General features: G+C 47.5%; 2 protein-coding genes across 2 annotated transcripts; both read left to right on the forward strand.

Moving 5' to 3' along the window:
• Positions 1–6427: 6427 nt before the first annotated feature.
• Rsrp1 (arginine and serine rich protein 1) lies at positions 6428–10778 on the forward strand. Its single transcript, XM_075945459.1, has 5 exons — positions 6428–6597; positions 6729–7329; positions 8704–8846; positions 10159–10242; positions 10368–10778. The coding sequence occupies exons 2-5, from the start codon at positions 6789–6791 to the stop codon at positions 10482–10484; spliced, it is 885 nt and encodes a 294-aa protein (XP_075801574.1). The 5' UTR covers positions 6428–6597; positions 6729–6788; the 3' UTR covers positions 10485–10778.
• A 4684-nt stretch (positions 10779–15462) lies between these two features.
• Syf2 (SYF2 pre-mRNA splicing factor) lies at positions 15463–21812 on the forward strand. The gene is made up of 7 exons (XM_075945790.1): positions 15463–15551; positions 15702–15806; positions 16778–16903; positions 17782–17899; positions 18338–18428; positions 19591–19689; positions 21125–21812. The coding sequence occupies exons 1-7, from the start codon at positions 15528–15530 to the stop codon at positions 21288–21290; spliced, it is 729 nt and encodes a 242-aa protein (XP_075801905.1). The 5' UTR covers positions 15463–15527; the 3' UTR covers positions 21291–21812.
• The last annotated feature ends 3173 nt before the right edge of the window (positions 21813–24985 follow it).

A 24985-nucleotide genomic window follows, 5' to 3' on the forward strand; every position in this document is an offset into this window, starting at 1 on the left:
TAGCACTCTATCAGAGAGCCATATCCCCAGCTCAAAGAGATCCCTTCGCCTCTGCCTTTTCTATTTAGCTCTGGCTGTCTTAGAACTCCTTCTTTAGTCGAGGCTGTCCTTGAACTCACAGAGATCTGCCGGTCTGCTTCCTGAGTGCTGGGATTAAAGACGTGTGCCACCACCACTTGGTGAAAGACAGATTTTTTAATGAAAACTTTTAAAAGAATTTTTTACCAACTCTTACTAAAACGTCTATGAAACCAAGGAGCAGAAGGAAGAGCATCAACCCCTTTTCTCTTTGCGTTGTCTCTACTCCTTTTGGCCTTTCTTTACTGGCTGTATTAGTTACTTTGTGGTTGCTGTGATAAAATACCATGATCAATGCAATTTATAGAAGAAAAAGGTTATTTTGGCTTATAGAGGGATGAGTCCATCCTGGGGGGTGGGTGACAGTAAGTGGCAGGCGTAGTGACTTGAGCAGGAATTTGAGAGCTTACATCTTCAAATTTTCCATCACAAGCCTGAGGCAGAGCTAGTGAACTTGGAATGGGGCAAGGCTTTGTAATCTTACACTCCACTTATAGGGCCAGCAAGCCAGACCAGAACCATGCAGGTTTTTAATGGCCCCTGCCAGGGACCAGGCCTTAGTTTTAGTTTACTGGAACTGGCTGGAGCTGAGCAAGCAGTTTTTGGGAATCTGCAACCCAGGGGCAACCAGAGGGCACCCCACAACCTGTGTAAGCTTAAGATAATTAAAGATCTAAAGATTGCTTTTTCCACCCTGTGGCTGAAAATCTCCTAACCACTGAGCCACTGTCAATGCTGTAGCAACCGTAAACTGTTTGCTTAGAGCCACCAATCACTCTCCGGACTAATCTCTCCTCCCTGGAATTCCCCTAACCCCGTTTAAAAAGAGCCTATGAGCTTCTCTCAGGGTCGCCGTGTGCCATCCCAACATGCTGGAATTAATAGTGTTCTTGTTTATTGCAGACATGACTGCTGGTCTTTTCTTGAGGGCTTCTCTTGGACCCTAACACACCCCCAGTCATATGCTTTCTCCAGCAAGGCTGCCCCACCTAAACACCCAAATAGTGCCACTAACTGGGAACCAAATATTCAGATGCCCAAGACTGTGGGGGACATTTCTCATTCTGTTGTGCAGACCACCACCACTGAAAGATTTCAGTCTGTGTGCATGGTGCGACATGAAACTCTGAAGGAAGCTGTGGTGTGCAGCGCCCAGAAAGAGAGCTGTACATGGGTCAAGCATCCTACAGGCCTGACTGGCTGATAACTTCTATGACTGGAGAGCTGGAGTGTGGCAGGGGCGTGGCCAAAGTCTTCTGGACTATCTTTCGTCCCCTAATGAGCCGCTTACTGCCATCCCTGTGTTTGACTAGCATTCCTGTGACCAGCAGTTAAAATCCTCTTCCGAGTATTCAAAGACGAGTTTCAGCTCCACCTGATCACCCTTGCTCTTGAGGTGGCCTGTTAGAATTGTCAACCGTCTATGTAGTTGAGGTGGCCTATTAGAACTGTCAACCACCTATGTAGTTCTGCCACCCATTTCTCTGCCTGTTTGTCCATCTGAACCCTGGTCTGCCCTTCACCTCCACAGCCTCTGTGGTCACCTCACCCTGCACCTTGCCTGGGGCTCTCCACCCGGCCCTGGGCTCTGCTCAGCTTGGACCCTCAGTGCCAGCAGACCTCCTCTGGGGTTTATCTTATCGCCACAGAGATGTTCTCTCTGCCTCCCTATGAGCCTTCTGCTCATCTCTTATTTGAGGGCTCTCAAATGCCTTGGACTCAGGACCTCTTTAACCCTCCATGGGCATTCTGAAGCCTAAATATACACACATATAGATTTACTGTGTGCTGTGTCTCTGAGAGTTAATCTTAGTAGTGAAGATTGGCGTAAAGGAGCCTGTGTTCAGGCCTGGGGAGGTAGCCCAGTTGCTCCTGGGCTGATTGCTGCCAATGAAACTGACACAGCATGTGAACATTATTATTCCACAAGTTCTGACAGTCTGAAAAGGTGTAATGGGGGGGGGTTGGAGAGTTGGCTCAGAGGTTAAGAGCATTGGCTACTCTTCCAGAGGTACTGAGTTCAAGTCCCAGCAACTACATGCTGGCTCAAAACTATCTGTAATGAGATCTGGTACTCTCTTGTAGTGTGCAAGCAGAACACTATATATAATATTTTCTTAAAAAAAGAAAAGGTGGGGCTGGAGAGATGGCTCAGAGGTTAAGAGCATTGGCTGCTCTTCCAGAGGTCCTGAGTTCAATTCCCAGCAACCACATGGTAGCTCACAACCGTCTGTAATGAGATTTGGTGCCTTCTACTGGCATATAGGCACTTGTGCAGGCAAAACACTGTATACTTTATATATATGAAAGGTAAAATACGTTCATCTGTGCTTCTGACATAGTGTACTTACATCACAATGGCAAGTGTATTGCTGTAACTTTGAGACCAGCCTCAACTATATAACTTTCAGAACATTCCACACTTCAGCATGAGATCCTCCCCACCCCCTTTTCTCTCTTTCTAATTAAAAATGTGTGTCTGAGCTAGGTGTGGCGATGCTTTAGTACTAGCACTCAGGAGGCAGAGGAAGTTGGATTTATTTGCGTTTGAAGCCAGCGGGTCTACAAAGTAAGACAGCCAGGGCCACACAAAAAAACTCAGTCTTGAAAAACCAAATAAAAATGTGTGTCTGGTGTCCTCAGAGGTCAGAAGTGTCCTCAGATCCCCAGACACTGCAGTTACAGATTGCTCTGAGCCACCGTGTGGATGCTGGGGATGGAACCTGGGTCCCTTGGAGACGCAGCAGGTGTTGGGAACTGCAGAGCCGGCTTTGCAGCATCACCCCGCTACTGCAGGACTAGGTAAAGTCGGGGTAGTGTACTGCTCCTCTCGGGTGCCTCTCAGCTTTGTCCTGAGCACCTAGCAGCTCTAACACTTAAATTTATGTTAAAATCGTGTTAATAGGTGCTGCCTCCGGTTCAAATCGGCTCTTTCCTGTAGTAAAGTCAAGGATCCAGCTTCATCTGTGTGGAGGACTCTGAATAGATTTAATCAGTCTGCTCCATCTCTGGATGCCCTGGGGATGACAAGAGTTACACTGGCAGCTTTAACTCTGGTCAACTATCCTGAGTACAAAGATACCAGCATTCTATATGTGGGGGATGGGAGGATCCTGTTTCCCACGACTTCAAGGTTCTCTTGACACCTAGAATTCTTTCATTTGAGACACACTCTAATGATACCCAGGCTGGCTTTGAGTTCACTGTGACAATGAACTTCGGATTTTCCTATTTCCACCTCCCATGTGCTGGGATGACAGGTGTGTACCACCAGGTCTGGGCATTCTGGTCACCATTTTTTTTCACGTGTGCACTTGACATTCTGAATACTCTGCAAAGTCTTCTACAGCCTCTTTCCTACTCACAAGCAGGAGCCTAGGACTGTAGTAGGAATTCTAATTGTTCTTAATAAAAACCTGGAGTCTGATAGTAGGCGGAGAAAACTGAGAGATCAGAGAAGCAGTGCAGCCAGCCACTAGAGTTCTTACCGGTGCTCAGACCAAATGGGTAATCCTGTCCTCAGACTGCATCCTCTGACTGCAACTGTCTCCACCAAACCTCAGACTGCACTGAGCTTCTGTCTCCTCCTGCCTTATATTCCTCTCTCCATCCAGCCTTCCCTGTGTTGGGATTAAAGATGTGGGATCCCAAATGCTGAGATCACCTTTGTGTGAGCTCTGTTTCTCTGTAAAACAGATTCAATCTCGTGTAGCCCAGGGTGGCCTTGAATTAACAGTGATCCGCTCTGTCTGCCTGTTTCCCAGAGTCCTGGGATGGGATTAAAGGTGTGTGCCACCACTGCCTGGCCTCTAGTGGCTTGGCTCTGCACTCTGATCTTCAGTCAAGCCTCCTTTGTTAAAACACAAGATATCCCTACAGTTTGGGACCGAATCATAAGCAGTTCCCCTCTTTTCCCCACCATGCTTCCCCATTTGTAAATTGTGAAATAGGTTTCTGTCTGCCCACACAGCTTCCTGAGAAGAGTCAGCAAAAGCCCCTGGTGGGCAGGTGTCTATCTAAGGAACACCCAGAGAATCCTCCTGCCTCTGCCTCAGCTGGGATTACAGGTGAGGGCCACCACCACAGATGAGGAAGAAACATTTCCTAGAGATTGGGTACCGGGATTACAGGAATGCATCACTATTCCACAGCCTTTGTAAGGGTTTTAATTTATGGGTTATGGGTGTCTTGTGTTGTGGTCTCCAACCAGAGAAGTCTGCTCAGACATGGGTTTAAGCCACTACAAAGTGTTTATTAGCCGGCTGGCGACTACACTGAGGGCTTGTGGTCCCATTGTAGCCCTGAGCCTTTCCCAGGGTGAGCTTTGAAACATAAAAGCCATGTCTTGGGTTTACACACTTCAGTTAGCAAGAACAGTTAGCCAGAAGCAGAACTCCAGAAGCAAAAAACCGCAAGATTAGTACATTTAGAGACTTCCTCAGCATTCTGCTGGATCAGATCTTTGTTTTTGTCTTGGCAGGTGGTGTTCTCTACGTGCTGAATTTTACAGCCGGAACGATGCTTCCATTTTGGAGTTAGTTGTGCTAAGGTCTGGGGCCTTGTTACATTTTGCCTGTATCCATGTCTGTATCATGTGTGTGTTGCTGTGGGGGCTCATCCCTGGAACTGAAATTACAGATTGACATGAGTCACCATGTCGGTAAAACAGTTCTTCACTGCCGAGCAATTTCTCTAGTTCCTGTAGCTTGAGAAGTTTTACTATTGTAATGGTATGTATGTGAGGGCTTTTGGAGGTCAGGGGAAAACTTTTGGGTGTCAGTTCTTTCTTTTCACCTTGGGTACGATTAAGCTCAAGTTGTATTTTTTTTCTTTTTGGTTTTTGGAGACAGGGTTTCTCTGTAGCTTTGGAGCCTGTCCTGGAACTAGCTCTTGTAGACCAGGCTGGCCTCGAACTCACAGAGATCCGCCTGCCTCAAGCCGCCAGCTTTTCACCAGCTTTACACTCTTACTGTTGAGCCATCTTGCTGGTCCCAGTAAGGTTTTTATTTCTTCAATTTCCCTGTACATCTGGGAAGTTGGAAGCAGACACGAAACTTTGTTTCTCTCATTTCCCTCTAAAAGCCAGTTTTTGTAAAATCCTGCTTAATTTCCAAGAGTAATAATTCTCTATATTGAAGTTGTTATTTCAATGTTCCTTTACCCACAATTTTCAAGGTCACTGCTATGCTTTGTGACAGTGAATGTTTGGAATTGACCTGGAAATATTTAATGTCCCGTGTTAATCACACCTTTTTTTAGTACAGACCTATTAGGCTACAGCAACGGCTCATTAAGAGCGCTTTTGCTGTTTTACAGAGCCCATGGGCTGGGGTCCCAGCACCGGCATGCTTGGTAGTCCACAATTGCCTGGAACTCCGGCTCCAAGCGATCTGACTTCTCGTCTGACCTCTGTGGTTTCCTGCACACAGCATGTAGCACAAGTACTCAGGCGCACACAAATTACACACACACACACAGACTTATAAACTATTCTTACTTCTTCTCAAAGGACAACTGTAGTTGTCTTGGAATTTCTATCTCGACTTCAATTACCTTTGCTAGCTCAAATACGGAAGTTAAAGCATCCTTTCTATATTAAAACTTCATTTTGGGAGCCAGGTGGTGGTGGCGCAGGCCCTTAATCCCAACACTCGGGAGGCAGAGGCAGGCGGATCACTGTGAGTTCGAGGCCAGCCTGGTCTACAGAGTTCAAGGACAGCGAGGTCTGTGACAGAGAGAAAAACCCAAACCAAACCAGAACATAAAAACCAATTGGGGCCTTGTCATGTCCTCTCCCAAGCTCCATGCCGCTATGGGCGGGTCGCCGGGTTCTTCCGTGTCCCAGATCGAGCTGTTGAGCCTCTAAATTGTCTGCGACCCCGCCTTTCCCCGAATTTCCCTGTACATGGGGGGGGGGGGGGGGGGGGAGATGTAGGGTGGAGCAGCCAAAAAAAAAAAAAAAGGAAAACAAAGCTGGGCGTGGTGGCAAAGGCGGGCAAATCTAGTACTGGGAAGGCAGGGACAGGAGGATTGCAATCCGAGGCCTGGCTGCGCTACAGAGCTAACTCCTGTCTCAGAAAAACAAAACTCAAAACCAAACAATTATGCACCCCATAAACAAAAATCCCGAAAAACTACAAATCCTCAAAAAATACCCGGATGTTGAAGGCTCGGATGAAGTGGGGTGGGGGTGGGGTGGCGTAATGGTCTCGATGAGCATGCGCGTCCCGAAGGCGTAGCCCGAAGCCACCAGCCGAGCGCGCCCGTCGAGTGGCGATTGGAAGAGAGGAGAGCCCGCCCCACCGCGTTGATGTTTGTGCGCATGCTCCCCACTGGCTTCTAGTATTTTCGACGCTGACGTCGGCGCTGGGTTCAGTTCGCGTCCGGAATTCGGAGGTGGAGGTTACCCGGTGTTTGATCTGTAGAGACGGGAACTCTGCTGCCTTCGGTCCCTGATCCGAGAGGAAGGTGCCCGCTAGGCTTTTCTCTCGTCTTTTGCCAGCGCGTCCTCGTTTGGAGGTGAGTGGGGTGGCGCGGTCGCCGGTGGTCGGGGGGGGGGGGGGGGGGGGGGGGAAGGAGGACGACACAGCCTCGCGCACGCGCACCGCGCGCTTCCGCCTCCGGGAGGGATTGACCCTTGCCCTTTGCAGTCGTTCCTAGACGCTGTTGCGTTTGCGGAAGGAGCCCAATTCCGAGGAAGGAAGTCCGCCATGTCCAAGTACGTGAACGACATGTGGCCCGGCTCCCCTCAGGAGAAAGCCTTGGCCTCCCCCTCGGACTCGGGCCGCTCCAGCCACCTGTCGTCGCGCTCCCGCAGCCGCTCTTCGTCCCGCAGCTCCGGACCCGGCTCCCGCAGCTCCAGCCGCTCGTCGTCGCGCAGCCATAGCCAGCCGCGGCGGAGCAGGCGGTCGCGGTCCCGGTCCCGCAGGCGCCACCAGCGCAAGTACAGGCGCTACTCGCGATCGTACTCACGCAGCCGCTCCCGGTCCCGCGGCCGCCACTACTACCGAGACAGCGGTTACGGGCGGCCGCGGAGGTACTACCAATCTCCGTCGCCCTACCGGTCCCGGAGCAGGTCGCACTCCCGCGGGAGGTCCTATCACAGGAGGTCGTACTTCGCGATCACGCGCGGGCGGCGCTACTACGGCTTCGGCCGCACGGTGTACCCCGAGGATCGCCCCAGGTGGAGGGAAAGATCCCGAACCCGGTCACGCAGCAGGAGCAGAACCCCCTTCCGCCTGAGTGAGAAAGGTGGGTTTCAGTGTTACTTTGACTTTTGTGCCCTTGGGTCCTGAAGTCGGGACGCTGTCATTTAGCCACCTCCCCCAGCCCTCCCTCCCTCCCTGTAGTTCTTTTCCACAGTGGTGTGAGTCGGCCAGGGAGTCAGGTGGTTGAGCAGTTTAGCTGGGTTTCGTAAGATTATACCCGGAATCTCTTTTAACATGCTAGGCAGACTGCCCCGCTCCCGGGCGCTCTTCCCGCGTGTTTACTTTGGTGCCAGAAGGTTGAGATTTCTTGGAGGGAAAGAGGAAAATTTATGGCTGGTGAATTTATAGTCAGAACATAAGATTCGCACACTTTGAACCTTAAGAGTAAAGTCCAAGCCCGGTGTAGTGGTACAGTAATTGCCTGAATTAAAGTTCACTTATGGCCCTGCTGGCCCAAAGAGAAGTCTCACCTTCCTCCTAGATGGCTGTTTTATTATGGTCTTTAAAATAGTAACATGGGGGGCTGGAGAGATCGCTCAGTGGTTAAGAGCATTGCCTGCTCTTCCAAAGGTCCTGAGTTCAATTCCCAGCAACCACATGGTGGCTCACAACCATCTGTAATGAGAGCTGCTGCCCTCTTCTGGCCTGCAGACATACAGACAAAATATTGTATACATAATAAATAAATAAATATTAAAAAAATAGTAACATGACTTAGTTTAAGTTGGGGAAAAACTCAGAACATTTTTCAGACGATAATCTGAAAAAAAAATGGGTTTTGTCCACTTTTTTGTCAACTGGCTTCTTAATTTAATACGTGAGTGTTAACATGTCAGGATTAGTTTAGTAGTAGAGGTAATAGGGTTTAAGTTACCAAAGCCCCAGTTCACAGAAATGCTTGAAGAAGGGACAAAATGGTGCTGTTTGTTAGAACAATTAGCTGTAGCCAGTTGGGAGGCAGAGGCAGGCAGACCTGTGAGTTTGAGGCCAGCTTGGTCTACAAAGTTCAGAACAGCTACGACTGTTAAAGCAGAAACCCTATCTCGAAAAAGTAAAAGGGGGGGGGACCCAACCTAGTTTTTTTTTTTTTTTTTTTCCCCCCCGAAACGGTTTCTCTGTGGTTTTGGAGCCTGTCCTGGAACTAACTCTTGTAGACCAGGCTGGTCTCGAACTCACAGAGATCCGCCTGCCTCTGCCTCCCGAGTGCTGGGATTAAAGGCGTGCGCCACCACTGCCCGGCTCCAACCTAGTTTTTGATGTTATTTAGGAAGCTAGTTTTTTTTCTTCTCAAGATAAAATTGTGATTTTGTTTTCTGGAAATGTTTTCTTAGCAAAAGGAAAACATATTGTTTCAGAAAAACGCTTAATTTGTTATTTAAGGAGCCTTTGCAGATAACGAATGTCTTAATGCCCTTAGATCGAATGGAGCTGTTGGAAATCGCAAAAGCCAATGCAGCCAAAGCTCTTGGGACAGCCAACTTTGACTTGCCAGCGAGTCTCCGGACAGTGGCCAAGGGAGCAAGCGGAGCAGCTGTGTCAAGCAGTGGTACGAAGACAGAGGTAGGTGTCTTCTAAAGGCTGCTGCCCACAGATCCTGTTACCTTCCCTTGGCTAGTTTACTGTGGACAGCCCTCCTGGGCCGTCTTCTGTCATCAATTGCCCAGAACAAAACCAACCTTAATCCGTCAAGTGCTAGAAAATCTCACAGGGATCTGAGAGATGAACTTGCTTTTGTTCTGACACTTGTGTTTTTCCATAATGGTAAAACCTCTGACTATGTCATTGGTACTACTTTCCTTTCCTTACTCTGTCTGTAGAGACTGGAGTGTTCTAGCTTTCATTTACTGCATCATGTTCCCAAAAGTCTGTGCTTAGTATACAGTACAGTTTATCTGCTTTATTTCTGTCTTATAGAAATCATGAATGTGGTCTCCAGACAATGAGGAAGAAAATCTGTTGGTAATTGATCATGGGTTAAAATGCCAAGAGTTATGTTCAGAGACTAAAGTTTAGCTTTTGTTGAAGGTAGTCCACGTGCATGTTAGAGATTTGGGCTAGGGCTCTTGTGTAAGGCAGTTCAGCCGGGATGCTCTGTGTACTGGTGGGGCATCTCTGCTCTAGATGTCCCCTTCATAATGTATGCAATATATTGCAGATGTTTTGAGAGATTACAGAAGAAGAGGCCTGCTTCACTTGCAGATAAGTTTATTATGATTCTCCAGAATTACAAAGTGCACTGGCACATTGCACTGTCCTTACAAGTTAATTCGTATGAAATCTAAATCTTAGAATTGAAAATTTGGGGATGTATCTCAGGTGGTCTAGCGTGCACAGCACCTGGGGTTAGTTCCCAGCACAGTGTAAACTGGCTGCAGTGCCCCGTACCTGTGGTCCCAGCACTTGGGAGACAGAATTGTTCAAGGTCATCCTTGGCTACATAGCGAATTAAGAGGCCAGCCAGAGGTCTCAAAAGATTGTTTTATAGAAATTTAAGTTAATAGTACAATGAAGATGGTTTGTCTTAATTGCTGCCACCATGGGGTCTGCATATTATTTGCAAGAGGTTCTCCTTGAGGTAATTGAGGCGCACGCTCTCTCTCTGCAGATGCCTCCATTCTTTTAACAAAGCATTTTCTATTGTGCTTACTCAAAATGAGTGGTATCCACCACAGGAATCGGTTCCTGGGGAACTGTGGCTCCTTCTAAGGCAATTTTGTTAAGTGGAAACAACTTTTTGTTGTCTAGCTTGTTAACGGTGGCAATAGGTGGAATTTGGTTTGTGTCTCTACAGCTGCATTTGTGTGCAATTGGGATGCTTTTCATACGATGCTCAGAATCTAAGGCTATGTTTAAAAATTCTCTGCCCCTCTAGCATTCAGAAAAGCAATCTGAAGATGGAACTAAAAATCTCAGTGAGAAATCTTCCGCACACAGAAACATAGCCTTCAGCTCTAATGTAAGTGTACCCAACCAAACATTTCGTGAAAATTGCATCTAGGGTGCTATTTTACTATGTAAGTGTTTTAATTTTTTTTTCTATTGATCTCTGTGAGAATTTGACTTTAATTTATTGTCTTGCAGAATTCCATAGCAAAGCCACTCCAGAAAACAGCTAAAACTGCTGCTGAAGAGACTTCATCAGGATCACCAAAAATAGATAAGAAAAAAAGTCCTTATGGACTGTGGATACCTGTTTAAAGGACAACTAAGGGTTGGGGTTCCCTAAAACTGCACTTTACTGAGAGAGAGAGTTCACGTCCTCCAGCATTAGCCTGAAAATCCTGGCAGTAAATGTGATTAAAAGCCATTACAGAAAGACAGTTGAGGTTTCTCTTGAAGATGGACCAGAGAATTGCATACAGGTGGGAGTCTTATGTATATACTTGTAAGTATTGTATAGTATGACATATATACATGGGTGAATTTTGTAAGACAGTTGAAAACTGTATTTTGTATATTTGTTAATAAACTTTTTATTATTATTTGTCTTGATTTCATGATTTTTTTTTGTTTTGTTTTTCGAGACAGGGTTTGTCTGTAGCTTTGGAGCCTGTCCTGGCACTAGCTCTTGTAGACCAGGCTGGTCTCGAACTCACAGAGATCTGCCTGCCTCTGCCTCCTGGTTGCTGGGATTAAAGGCGTGTGCCACCACCGCCTGGTTTGATTTCATGAATATTATTAAATGGCTCTACTGATGTAGAAACCTTTCTAATCCAAATCCAAGTCTGAACAGACAATACAAGGTTATTATTCCATATTCCATGTGATGACTGTGATGGGTAGGGGAGGCTGGTCTTTATTTGGTTCAAATGTGTATCCCTGAGTATCAAGAGCTCTCTTTGATGGCCCGAATCAAACTTAACCCGCTTGTCTCTGCCTCTTGAGTGCTAGGTGTTCCTAAGTGTAGTCTAAGGATGGTAGGAATCATAAGTCTGAGGGTTAAATGCCAAAACTTCCTGTGCCTGAGAGATGTTCAGTGGTTAAGTACGATAGTTGTATGTGGTACAGTGACTTAATGCATACAGACCACTCGTACACATAACTTTTTCTTCCCTTTTTTTCTTTTTTTTTTTAAAATAGGGATTCTCTCTAAACAAAACAGTCCTGGCTATCCTGGAACTTAATTTGTAGATCAGGGTGGCCTAGGACTCACAGTGGTCCATCTCCACCTGCCTCTTGTCTAAGTGCTGGTATATTGATGTGTGCCGCCATCACCTGGCTATACATACTCTTTTCTAAAGAAAAGTCTAAACTGGGAATTCTCAGCACTCATGAGGCAGGAAAAAGTACAAGTACGGGTAGATTTGCTGAGTTCAAGGTCAGCCTGGACTTACATAGTGAGCTCCAGGGCAGTGAGACCCAATTAAAAACCCAAACCAGGAGGTGATGGTTGAAAGATAAAAGCAGGAACGACCCTGGCAGGTCCCACTGGGTGGGTGGGGTAGAAACTATGCCATGCAAAGAGAGCTAGGGAAGTAATGGAGTTTTATTTAGGAAGAGGGTATAGGGAAGGAAGGAGAGAGAAGAGAGACTGGGAGTGGGTGGGCTTTGTCTCTTAAAGGAACAGGGTACTTGCTGAGTTCATCCTGCTAGGTGAGAGGGAAGGCCAACATAATCCTGAAAGTGCTACCTTTAGTCCCAGCACTCGGGAGGTAGAAGCAGGTGGTCTGCAGAGCAGCGAGTTTCAGGACAGGAATACACAGAAGCCCCTGCTGTTTTAAAACAAAAATTCCAAAACCCACCAGTTAGCAATATCAAGCATAAGATCGTGTTTCACAGTTAGGTTCAACTTGGCTGTGTGTTGAAAGTTAATCGGGTTAAATTTGCCAATAAAGTTGAACTCAGGATGGGTGGAACACATAAGCTAGGGTTTGAATTAGTAACCAGATGAAAGACTAAAGTTGAGAACCAACACAGGCATGATTAGGTTGTGGCCCTTGAGTCGTTAACTCGTCCCCATCTCTGCCTTCTTTTAGAGGCAGAAAGTTAGAATCTAGTAAGAGGGTTGATTCATCCGGCGAGAAGACCTCACCCTCCACCCTGCGTTGTGTGTGGAGGAGTTAACTAATAAATTCCTACTCCTTGGGCAGAAAAGGTTTCTGCATTTTCCCAGGAAGTGGGGGGGTGGGGTGGACAAGTATGTCTCAATCCTCAAATACAGATTAATACAGCCATGCTGTTTTTAATTGGCATTTCCCAACAAATCAGCCAATAGCTGTGTTAATTGTGGCTGGCAGCTGTCTTCAAAGTACTAATAGTGGGCTAGGATGTAGCTGAGTTGGAAGACTGCTTCTCTAGCATATTCTGCCTCTAGCACACTCTGCACTACCCCGAGTTTCTTTGAACCCAGCATCATTTAGATAGTGATGGTGCATGCCTATAATCTCAGCACTTCTGGAGATTAGATTGTGAGTTGAACCAGTTAACCTGAGTGTATCTTTTATGTCTCTCCCCCACCACCACTGTTGGAGCCTACACACCACCACCAAGGAGTTTTAGACAACCTTTTTTTGGAATTTTTTGAGAGAGGGTCTACATAGCCCTGGGCTATCATGAAACTTAATAGACCAAGCTGTTCTTGAACTCAGAAATCCATTTGCTTCTGCCTCCTTTAAAGGGCTGTGATTAAAGGTGTACACCCCCATGTTTAAGACTTCCTTTGAGCCGGGCGGTGGTGGCGCACGCCTTTAATCCCAGCACTTGGGACGCAGAGGCAGGTGGATCTCTGAGTTTGAGGCCAGCCTGGTCTACAAGAGCTACTGTACCCAAAGCAACACAGAAAAACACTGTAGACCATGCTGGCCTTCAACACAGATAAACTGTGTAGACCATGCTGGCCTTCAACACAGAGAAACACTGGTTAGATCATGCTGGCCTTGAACTCACATACTTTTTCTGCTGGGATTAAAGACCTTGCTATCACACCCCGCTGATCTTGAATGCCACCTGAGTGCTGGGGTAACAGGCACTACCGCACCTGCTCTATGCCTTGCTGGAAATTTACCAGCTGAACTACACCTTCGGTTCCTCATTCTTTTCTTCCTTTAAAAACAAAAATCTCAGCCAGGCAATGGCTGCACATGGCACACTCCTTTCCCAGCACTGGGGAGGCAGAGGAAGACAAATCTCTGATTTCGAGGCCAGGCTTGTCTACAGATTGAGTTCCTGGACAACCAGAGCTACACAGAGAAACCCTGTCTACTACACACAACCAAATCAACCAACCAACAAAAATACCTATAAAAAGAAAAAAAAATCCCCCTGGATTCCAATGGAACACATTTTCAGACACTTGTTTGAGATATTCCACAATGTTTTCTGATAGTTTTCCAACCAGAAAATAATGTGATATTTTGTTTTTGCTTCAACAAAGCTTGCGTGACGATGAGAGCAGAGATAGCTACTAGTTAGCCATAGAGTCCAGGCAGTGGGGGCACACATCTTTAATCCCAACACTTGGGGAGACGGAGGCTGGCCAATCTCTGAGTTCAAGGCCACCCTGGGCTACATGAATCTCACTTTGAGAAACTGAGCCAAACAGCGGTGGCTCACACCTTTAATCCCAGTACTGGGGAGGTGGAGAGGGGAAGTGATACGGCTGGGCAGAGGGAAATATAAGGCCGGAGGAGACAGAGTTCAGTCTGAGGTTTTGTAGAAACAGGATACCCCGTTCGGTCTGAGGACTTTGTTGCAGTAGGCACTAGTGTCTAGCTGCTCTGCCTCTCTGATCTTTCAGCTTTCATCCCCTAATATCTGATTTCAGGTTTTTATTAAGATCAAGTAGAAATCACACTACAGGCTATCCCTTATCGTTCAGATTTAAATTTGTGCTTTTTTTAAAAATTGATTTTCCTAAAAAAAAGAAGAAAATTGATTTTCCTGTTTATTTATTTATTTATTTGAGACCAGGCTGGTCTCGAACTCACAGATTTGCCAGGCTGTCTCACGTGCCAGACTGCTTTTATTTTTGAGGCAGTCTCAACGTGTTACCTGGCTTAGATATAAGCTAGACAAGACTGTGCGTGCAGTAACTCACAGGATTAAAGATGTGTGCAGGATATTTGCTTGTGTTTAACTTTTTAAATATTCTTGTGCGGCTTTATTTACCCTTGTTACTTTTGAAAAGCAAGCCAAACTTTCCTGAGTTTAAGAAACATCTCCCTACAGAGGAGGGGTACTCAAAAGAGCTTACCCTCAACTTCCAGTTTTGGTTTCTTGTTACTGCTTAAGCTTTTAATTTAGATGGTCCCTTTTTGTTTCCTTGGAATAAACGGTCATGCCTTGTAGCACTAAGTCGCTGTGAGGCCCAGGCAAGTCTCATACTTGGTACCTCCTGCTGGGGTGCCAGGAGTGTGCCACCACAGCTACTTGTACTTAAACGTCTTTACACTTGGGCGACGGCTTTTTCATCTGTAGTTGTCATATTAGAAAGGAACACGTGGGCTGGAGAGATGGCTCAGAGGTTAAGAACACTGCCTGATGTTCCAGAGGTCCTGAGTTCAATTCCCAGGAACCACATGGTGGCTCACAACCATCTGTAATGAGATCTGGTGCCCTCTTCTGGCCTGCAAGTATACATGCAAGCAGAACACTGTATATGTAATAAATATATTAAAAAAAAGAGAGAGATAGAAAGGAACACGTTTGCCGGGCGGTGGTGGCGCACGCCTTTAATCCCAGCACTCGGGAGGCAGAGGCAGGCGGATCTCTGTGAGTTCGAGACCAGCCTGGCTCTACAAGAGCTAGTTCCAGGACAGGCTCCAAAACCCCAGAGAAACCTTGTCTCGAAAAAACCAAAAAAAAAAAAAAAAGAAAGGAACACGTTTCATGTGCCCCTGTTGTATTCCTGCATTATCTTAGTGGCTTTGGTAGTTGCTGTGGGAGTGGGCAGTATGGAGTCGGCCGTGTTCTGCAGTAACATCAGAAAGTTATCGGCTCTATGGAAGCGACTCAATACCGATTGCATTCAATCTATGTGAGGCAGGGTGCTTCAAAGCAGGTGACACGGATAAGTGATTCCCAACCAGGCCCCTTCCGGTCATTCCCGTCTCAGTGACCCATTCTTGAGTTTGCCTCCCCTCCTCGACGATCCGTGAAGTCGCTTCTGCCGACTGCGCCTGCGTCTACAGCCCGCACTAAAGGGGCGGGACAATCTTCAAACGGAAGGGGCGGGGCCTGCAGCCCGGGGCTAGAGGCCGACGGAAGTGCTTGTTGTTGTTGCCGGAAGTAGAGAAGGCTGTAATGGCGGCTGCGACTGAAGTTGAGGTGAGTACCACCGGCCTCGCGCAAGGTTCTCTCGGGGTGACGCCGGGCTGGGCATGAGGCGAGTCCGGTCGAGGCTACTGGGGAGGCCGGGGTGTCAGGCTCAGGCTGTGGCCCTGGGGACGTCGAGCCTGAAGCCGGTTGCGATCGCAGGTGCCCGCGGACGTCGCGGAGGACCGGTCCTCGGCGGCCGAGGAGCTGGCAGCGCAGAAACGCGAGCAGAGACTGCGCAAGTTCCGCGAGCTGCATTTGAAGCGGGTGAGTGGCGGGGACACGGACAGCTCGCCGGGCCCCAGGGCGGGGCGTCCCAGAACCGGAAGATCTCAGTGGAGGACGTGGATTCACGTGGAGGTCGCTTTGAAACACGTCAAAGTCACACCCGCTCGCTCCTCCCAGGGCCCACCCACAACACCTAGTTTATCTGGTTGGTTAACTCTGTTCCTAACAACCCGCTCGCCATGATCCAATCAAATAGGGAAATATTTAGCTAGAAATACGAAGAAACTTAGTAAGACTTTCCTCACCTTAAAAGCAGCGAACATGCCGGGCGGTGGTGGCGCACGCCTTTAATCTTAGCACTCAGGGGGCAGAGGCAGGTGGATCTCTGTGAGTTTGGTTTTTTCTGGTCTACAGAGCGAGTTCCAGGACAGCTAGGACTGTCACACGGAGAAATCCTGTCTCGAAAACCAAAAACGAAAACAAAAATTATCCGCACACACTTGTCCTCTTTTCCAAGTTCAAACTCAAAAAAGTGTAATTTGCTCATCTGGTGCCAGCACTTGCTGCTAAGCCCGAGGACCGATGTTTGATCCCCAGAACCCGCATGGTGGAAAAAGAGAACTGATACCTGGGAGTTGACCTCTGACCTCTGCACAAACACACAAAGTGAATTCATAAGAAAGGTTTTAAATAAAGTATAACGTCTTTGCTTGCCACTGTCCTGTGATGTGGTGCAGTGGGGGCCCTTTGGCAACCTTTGTTCTGATAATAAAGGATGCACCCGACTGAACAGGCAAAGCTTACAGTAGCCCATAGGACTGCAGATCACCAAAGCTTTGCAGCCCAGCATCTCATCCTGTGGTATGCCTTATGAGTCTATTCCTGTGCTTAAAGTCATTGGGAGCTCTTATCGCTTGCAGCCTTAGCTGGGGTCACTTAGTTGCTCCAGGGTCTATTTGGGCCCCTCTCATGTTTTATCTGTTGCCTCCTTTTTTGTCTTATGATTTTAGAACGAAGCTCGCAAGTTAAATCACCAGGAAGTCGTGGAAGAAGACAAAAGACTTAAGTTGCCTGCAAACTGGGAAGCGAAGAAAGCGCGTTTGGAGTGGGAGCTTCAGGAGGAAGAAAAGAAAAAGGTTAGGAAGCCCTGGTTGCTCCCTTCCGTTGAGACGGGAGATCCCGGTAGCTGGGTAGGTGGGGGAGCTGTTTACCTCAGGGAGCCTTATTCCGGGTTTCTCTGTGTAGTGCTGGTTGTTCTGGAACTCGCCCTGTAGACCAGGCTGGCCTTGAACTCAGAGATCTGCCTGCCTCTTTCCTGAATTCTGTGATTAAAGACATGGGCCACTGCTGCCTGGCTGAGCCTTACTTTTCTTGTCTGTAGGACAGGGACTATAATAATGGTTACTTGAATCAATTGTGAATTCTGTGATATAACATGTGCAAATCATTTAGAACAGGTCTGACACCTGTTCCATTCTGTTGCTGTTGATTTTAGTTTTGTTAGCTTTTTATTTGTATGTGTGTGGGCACAGGAGGGCAGAGGACAAATTATAGAAGTCAGCTCTCAGCCGGGCGATGGTGGCGCACGCCTTTAATCCCAGCATTTGGGAGGCAGAGGCAGGCGGATCTCTGTAAGTTCAAGACCAGCCTGGTCTACAGAGCTAATTCCAGGACAGGCTCCAAAGCCACAGAGAAACCCTGTCTCAAAAAACCAAAAAAAAAAAAAAAAAAAAAAAAAAAGTCAGCTCTCTCCTTCCACTGTGTGAGGCCTGGTTTAGAACTCAGGTGGTCATGATTGACAGCAATTACCTTTACCCATTAGGCCACTATGAAGGCCTGATGCTTGATTCTTCATTAGAAGTTTATCTAAAATAGGCTGAATAGTTGGGCATGATGGATCATGCCTATAGTTCCAGCACTTGGGAAACCGAGGCAGGAGGATTGCTGTGAATTTGAGGTCAGCCTGGGTTCAAAAAATGAAACAAAGCAGAACGGAAGGTGCCTGTCCTTTCAGGAGTGTGCAGCGAGAGGGGAGGACTACGAGAAGGTGAAGCTGCTGGAGATCAGCGCAGAGGACGCGGAGAGATGGGAGAGGAGGAAGAAGAGGAAGAACCCTGACTTGGGCTTTTCAGGTACAGCTGGCCTGTGCTGGCCTCTGCTTTACTCAGTGGGACTCCTGGACCAAGGCTTCTGCTCTAGTGAGAGCACACGCCCATTGCGCTTCACTCATGGAATGTTGTAGGCGGCCAGGGAGAGCGCAGGTGTGTCACGGTAGAGGTAGAACCCAGGCCCACCCGTCTGTCTGCTGAAGTCAGCCTTTGTCGCCGCCGTTTCCTGCCGTAGTCTCACAGACTCAGGAGCCTCCTGCCTCAACCTCCTGAGTGGTGCCTTCACAGGAGTGCGCTATCACCCCTGACAGAATTAGCCAGTTTTCCTGTCAGTCCGTTCAGGGTAGAGGCTGTGCTTAGGCCAATGTCCTGTGCACGTAGGACAACAATTTTGAGTTTTCTCTTCTAAGTAATGCCCAGGTGGTAAGGACACAGATCACCTCTGGTTCTCATTTTGTTTAGATTATGCTGCCGCCCAGTTACGCCAGTATCACCGGCTGACGAAGCAGATCAAACCCGACATGGAAAGCTACGAGCGGCAGAGAGAAAAGCAGTGAGTCCTTGGGGGAAGGCAGTGCCGCACTGGGGCGGTGGGTGCGAATAGACTTCCAGACACTGCACATACAAACTACTAGTTAAACTAGCTATTGACTTTCTCGAGCCATTTTTACTGTGTGGCTCAGGCTGTCCTTGAACTCACAGCAGTCCTCCTGCCTCAGTCTCCTGAGTGCTGGGATTACAGGTTTACCAATTTGCCTGACCAAACTCAATCTAATGGTGACTTGTGGATTACCACTGGCTGTCTTGGTGACACTGGTTACTGTTGTCCTTGTTGCACAGTAGGTAAGCCCTGACTGCCCTTGGAAACTTGCGGGTGGCCAGCACCAGCTCGTCAGAGCTAGGTGCTCTTGTAGGAGCTGGATGTTTGGTGCTGGGGCGGGTCAGCATTGGTAAGGACCAGATGGTAAATATTTGTACTTAAGGGGCTAGTATTCTTCATTCACGGCTGCCCTAGCTGAGAGAGGTTGCATGAGCTGTGGCAGGTGGGGCAGGCTCTATTTGTTTTCAAGACAGAGTTTCTCTGTGTATCCCTGGCTGTCCTGGAACTCAGAGATATGCCTGCCTTGGCCTCCCGACCACTGGATTAAAGGCATGTGCCACCAAGCCAAACATCCAGGGTCTTTTTTTTTTTTTTTTTTTTTTTTTTGGTGGAGGAGGTTTGAAGACAGGGAGACAGGATTTCTCTGTGTAACAGCTGTCCTGGAACTCGCTCTGTAAACCAGGCTGGTCTTGAACTCAGAGATCCACCTGCCTCTGCCTCCCGAATGCTGAGATTAAAGGTGTGCACTGCCATGCCTGGCTGGGCCCCTGTTTTGACGCATGTGGAAATAACCGTAAGCACTCGGCTCCCAGCCCTCTGTGATCCTTGGCAAGTCCTCTATACGCTGGCCACTGTTTATGCATCTGAAGAATGAAGCTGTGTTGTGTGAGTTGAACTGGCCTGGAACCCAGAGCCCCTCCTGGGACTGGCGTTATAGGCATGCTCATCCAGCCTGGCTCATCTCTTTTGAGCCTGCATTTTCTTTCTTCCTTTACCTTTGCTGTGTAAATAAGTGTATTTGTGCATTGTCTCTCATCACAATCCCTGTATATGTATTGAAAGTAGAGACTGGGGCGCTCGTGTCTGACTGGAAACCCTTCTTGTGTCTTCTCAGTGGAGAAGATTTTTTCCCAACATCCAACAGTCTTCTCCATGGGACGCATGTGCCTTCCTCAGAGGAAATCGACAGAATGGTTTTAGATCTGGAAAAGCAGTAAGTACTCAGTAGGGCAGCCTGGCCTGGAACGTTCTATACTTCACCAGAGAGTGGGTGGGGTGTGCATCTGAGGCTGATGTGCTCAGATGACTTGACGGTCACAGTGCTGGTACCAGCTCATCTCTGACCCCAAATCTGTTGGTTTTGAAGCTGGACAGCGAGTAGAGGTTGAGCCCATAGGATTTGGAGATGGGAATACTGATGTAGTCAAACTGTCATGCTGTCCTTTAGCTTTCTGTCGCTGTGGCAAGATGCCCCTAAGCTAACTTATTTTGGCTCCTGATTTTAGAGCTCTTGGTCCATTGTCTGGCCTGTGGCAGCACAGTGGATCATGAGAAGTCCATGCTAGGAAGCCTAGTCAGCTCCTGAGGATCAGGAAGCAGACAGATTGGAGGGGAGAAGGGCTGTCCTGATGTCCTTTCAAAGGCACAGCCCTCAGACCACCTTCCTCTTATAAGCTCCACTGAGAGGTTCCAGCACCTTCTAGTATCCCTATCAGCTGGACCAGGCCTTCAGTACCAAGGCCAAACTAATAGTCAGCATTTTGTGCCTGTTTGTTTAAGACTGGCCTCATGTTTGCAGGCCAGCCTGGAACTCAAGTATTGTTTAGATTACTCTGTGTGTATGTCTGTGTCTGTCTCTATATGGCTATATTATTTATTATAATTTTCTTTTGAGGTAGAATTTTACTATGTAGAGCGGGCTGGCCTCAGACTCCTAGAGATCCTTCCTCCTGAGTGCCTGACCGTACTTATTTCTGATACAGGGGACTACATTTATGTTCTAGGACCATGCAGGTGTTGCAGGGTGCAGTGGTGTATAGCACACACACCGTACAGTGCTCATCATCACTGATAGAATTTTTAGGGTGTTTTACCCAAAGTCACACTTCATTGTCCCTACTTTTAGCATCTTTAGAAGCATTCTTTTTGTTGTGGATTTTTGAGACAGCCACTCATCATGTAGCCTCGGCTGGTCTCCAGCAGGTGGTCGAAGATGCTCAGAAGTGCTGTGACCAGAGGCTGTAGTTGCTGGGTCTCATTGCTTACACTGAGGTTCTACTAATTAGCTCAACCATCTGAAGCTGATTAAACTGTGCCTGCCTTCCCCCTCCCTCCCCGCAAGGTGTTTTTTTTATTTGTTTGTCTTCCTCCCCCCGCCCCCCCCAGACAGGGTTTCTCTGTCCTAGAACTAGCTCTGTAGACCATGCTGGCCTTTTTTACTTTTTCTTTTCTGCCAAGGTGTTTTATTATGAATGTTGATTCTGTCCGGATCTTTTTGTCCATGTTTTAAGATCAAAGAAGGCATTTAGAGCAGCTATAGTGGTCAGTCCTAGGGTTTGGGAGGCAGAGGCAGGTGGATCTTTGAGCTTGAGCATGAGGAGGCCTGGGGAACATAATTCTGAACCTCCTAACCCCCGTCCTTCCTCCAGAATTGAAAAGAGAGACAAATACAGCCGAAGACGTCCTTACAATGATGATGCTGACATTGACTACATCAATGAGAGGAACGCCAAGTTCAACAAGAAAGCAGAGAGGTTCTACGGGAAGTACACAGCTGAGATCAAGCAGAACCTGGAGAGAGGAACAGCCGTGTGAGCCCTGGAGAAACTGCACAGAAGCTGGTAAAGGGACTGGAGGCTTCGGCTGCCAAATTCAAACTTCCACGTGTGTCCATTAAATGCGAGTTTACCCTGTGCCTCCCCACTTGGCGTCTGAAATAAATGTCTTTTCTCACCATCATGTGCATATGTTCACATTTTTGTGCTTGGATGTAAGATGTAATTCTTGTAGTGACATTGTTTTGTAAAAATCTAATTTGTATAAATCCTAATTATTATTTTTCTATGTATTTTAAATGTGTATAACTGTGTAACCTTTGAAATCATTTGGGGTTTAGGCTGTTTGTGTGCACAGCTGCAGTCGCTGCTGCTTTGAGTGTTACTAGAAAGTGGAGAGAAGCTACAGCTGGGCTCTGGGACTGGCCAGGTGAGGACTGAGAAACAGAGGCCTCAAGACAGATGCTCCTGGGGTTCTGGCACTGTCTGCTGGGGTCAGAAGTCATGACTGTTAGCCGTGCACATTCCCTTTTTAAAGAACAATAAAATGCTTTGGAATAGAGTCATGAATGATGTCTAATTTAAACAAGTGCGTGTGTGCATGCACTTCCACAGCATGGGAGCATTTCCACATTTCAGCATGAGGGCAGCTCAGTTTCATGTCTCTGAAAGACAAAGACTTAAAGACAAAGTTCTTGGCAACTGTCCAGAGCAAAGGTTCCTCTCTGTTGGCAGCAGACGGGTGTGCACAGGCATTTGTCTGCATGGCTCTGGCTTTCCTAGAACTCACTCTGTAGACCAGGCTGGCCTGAGAGATTTGCCTTCTGCTGCCTCTCAACTGCTGCGTTTAAAGTTGTGTGTTGCCACCGCCAGGTACTTTCCCTATATTTTTAAGACCATGCAGAGGTAGACTGTATGCCTCAATGATAAAAACACTAGCTTGGCGATCCAGACGACCTGAGTTCTGTCACCGGAACCCGGTGGAAACAGAACTGACTTCAGAAAGTTGTCCTCCATCCTCCACACACATGTGCCTGAGGGGTGGGGAGGAGGGAGGGTCACGGTTTTGACAAGGCTAGCTCTGTGCTTTGCCCTTGCACTAAAGCCCCACCAAGAAGGAGGTCGCCCCAAGAGACACTCTCGGCGTGTTTGATGCAATAGCAAGAGGAATTTTTATTTTGCTGCCGTGGCAGAGGTCCCTCAGCCTCGAGAGGAGAAGGACCCCCTCTTTGTCTATTGCAGGCTCTTTTAAAGGAAAACCACAGAATCAAGGGGGTAGTGCAGAATCAAAAGGGAGAGTGCAGAATCATTTGTCAACTATTTTGACTAGTTCATTCAATGGTCAGCTAACTAGTTGATCAATGCTATGGCGGTTACTGGGTTGGTTGAACAAGGAGGAACACTTGGGGGTTATCTGCAGGTCGTCTCACCCCAGTTCCAGAGTTTGGGGCTATTGAAGAAAGACTACAAAGGGGATGGAAAGTACTCAAAGCTCCAGTGCACGCGTGGTTGGTTACCAGGGTCCTGGTTCCCAGGAAGGGCGGTGCAGTAATGTTAAGGTGCCCCAAAGTCTTTCAACTTGAGTAAACAGGAAGTGCAATCAAGCAACTTTTAAAAGGTGCAAGAAATGACAGACAATCGGCTACCTGGGCAATCATCCGAAGTCTCATTTGCAATGTTTGGGCTAAGGCCTAGAGTAACTGACAGACCATTTTTAGAGGCTGGAAAAATTTTAAAACCGTCTTACCCTGTCTTGGCAAGGTTTGGTGGTCTTTTTTGCTTGTATCCTGCTTGTCCAGTCTGGATACGATGCATTTTGTCAGTGGTCGAGGTATGGGCAGTTCTTTGCCCAAAGGCCAGTTTTGTTAAGAAGAAAACAAGTTCCAAGTGACTCCACTTGGAGTCTTTGGTGCCCAACATTTTCTCGGGAATAGATTGGTCCTGTCCGGAGCAATCGTGACTCATGTCAACAGAACCTTAAGTTATTTAAATGCCATATTCTACATTTCCTTGAAACGGTTGAAGATTACCTATGTGGAATATAATCTTTATGTATCTAAAGAACCTGATTAGTTTAAGTATGACAAACATGGATGACTATTGACCTATAATTCTTTTTTTTTAAAATATTTATTTATTATGTATACAATATTCTGTCTGCATGTATGTCTGCAGGCCAGAAGAGGGCACCAGACCCTTATTACAGATGGTTGTGAGCCACCATGTGGTTAATGCTCTTAACCGCTGAGCCATCTCTCCAGCCCTGACCTATAATTCTTAATACCTATATAGCTTAAAGACTAAGGTTTCATATTAAAATATTAAACCATCTTTTAACAGATTGACTCAAATGGACTTAACAGACATCTATAGAACATTCCACCTAAACACACAAACAAATATACCTTCTTCTCAACACTGCATGGAACCTTCTCAAAAACTGTCCACATAATTAGTAACAAAGAAAACCTCAACAGATACAAAAAAATTGGAATAACTGGGCTGGAGAGATGGCTCGGCGGTTAAGAGTACTGGCTGCTCTTCCAGAGGACCCGGGTTCAATGCCCAGCACCCACATGGCAGCTCACAACTGTCTGAAAATGCAGTTCCACGAGATCTGACACCTTCACACCAATGAACATAAAGTTAAATAAATCATTAAAAAAATTGGAATAACTCCATCTATCTTATTGGATCACCATGTGATGGGGGAGTGTCATATATCAATCTGTTGATTTCATTGGCTCTAAGCAATAAAGAAACTGCTAGGCCCATTGGATAGGCCCACCCTTAGGTGGGTGGAGTAAACAGAACAGAATGCCGGGAGGAAGAGGAAGTGAGGTCAGACTCCACAGCTCTCCTCTCGGGAGCAGACGTCCGCCATGCTCCCGGCTCCTGGTCAGACTCCACAGCTCCCCTCTCCGGAGCAGACGCAGGAGAGACGCCATGCTACCCGCTCCCAGGCAGACACACGCCATGCCCCAGCTCCGACCCAGGATGGACTTAGGCTAGAATCTTCCCGGTAAGACCGGTGCTCACAGATTGTTAGAGATGGGTTGATTGGGATATCAGAATTAGCCAGTAAGGGCTAGAGCTAAGGGCCAAGCAGTGTTTAAAAGAATACAGTATCTGTGTAATTATTTCGGGGCATAAGCTAGCCGGGCAGGGCAGGCGGCTGGGGTGTTTGGGGACGCAACCCTGCCGCCGCCTCCTATTACTACAAATGGCGCCCAGACGTGTGGCTAACTAAACCCACTTAAAAAACCTGAGAAGGCTTAAAAATAAGGGAGAGAGAGTTTAACACAGATTTTTGCTGTTTGTTGGTGGCGTGCTGTAGAGAGATTTCCTGATTCAGCAACAGCAGCAGAAAAAAAGCTGCGTTATTTTAAAGCGCGGCTTCCTGGGGCTTTGCCGCCAGTGCAAACTCTGGCTTTATGTTTGTGTTCCCGCTTGGGATAGGAAGGAGAGTGCTCTGAGACCTTGACGATGACTCATAGCTCCCCGCCTGCTCCTGGGTAGAAGGCAGAATCAGGCTTAGGCAGGCAGAAGAGCATGGCGGATTCCTGCCGCCATACAGAGACGTGTTTTCAGACTGCGTAGTGCTCTGCGTGTCAGATTTGGATGTAACTTGGATGAAAAGAATTTCTGTGCTGCACGCTCAGTCTCAGAATTAAAGTGCTGAGTGCCGCTCCTACCTGGTAGCCCCAAGAGGCTTCCTGACTCAGCTTTAGCTGC

This window comes from Microtus pennsylvanicus, chromosome 13, assembly GCF_037038515.1.
Source record: "Microtus pennsylvanicus isolate mMicPen1 chromosome 13, mMicPen1.hap1, whole genome shotgun sequence".
NCBI lineage: Eukaryota > Metazoa > Chordata > Mammalia > Rodentia > Cricetidae > Microtus > Microtus pennsylvanicus.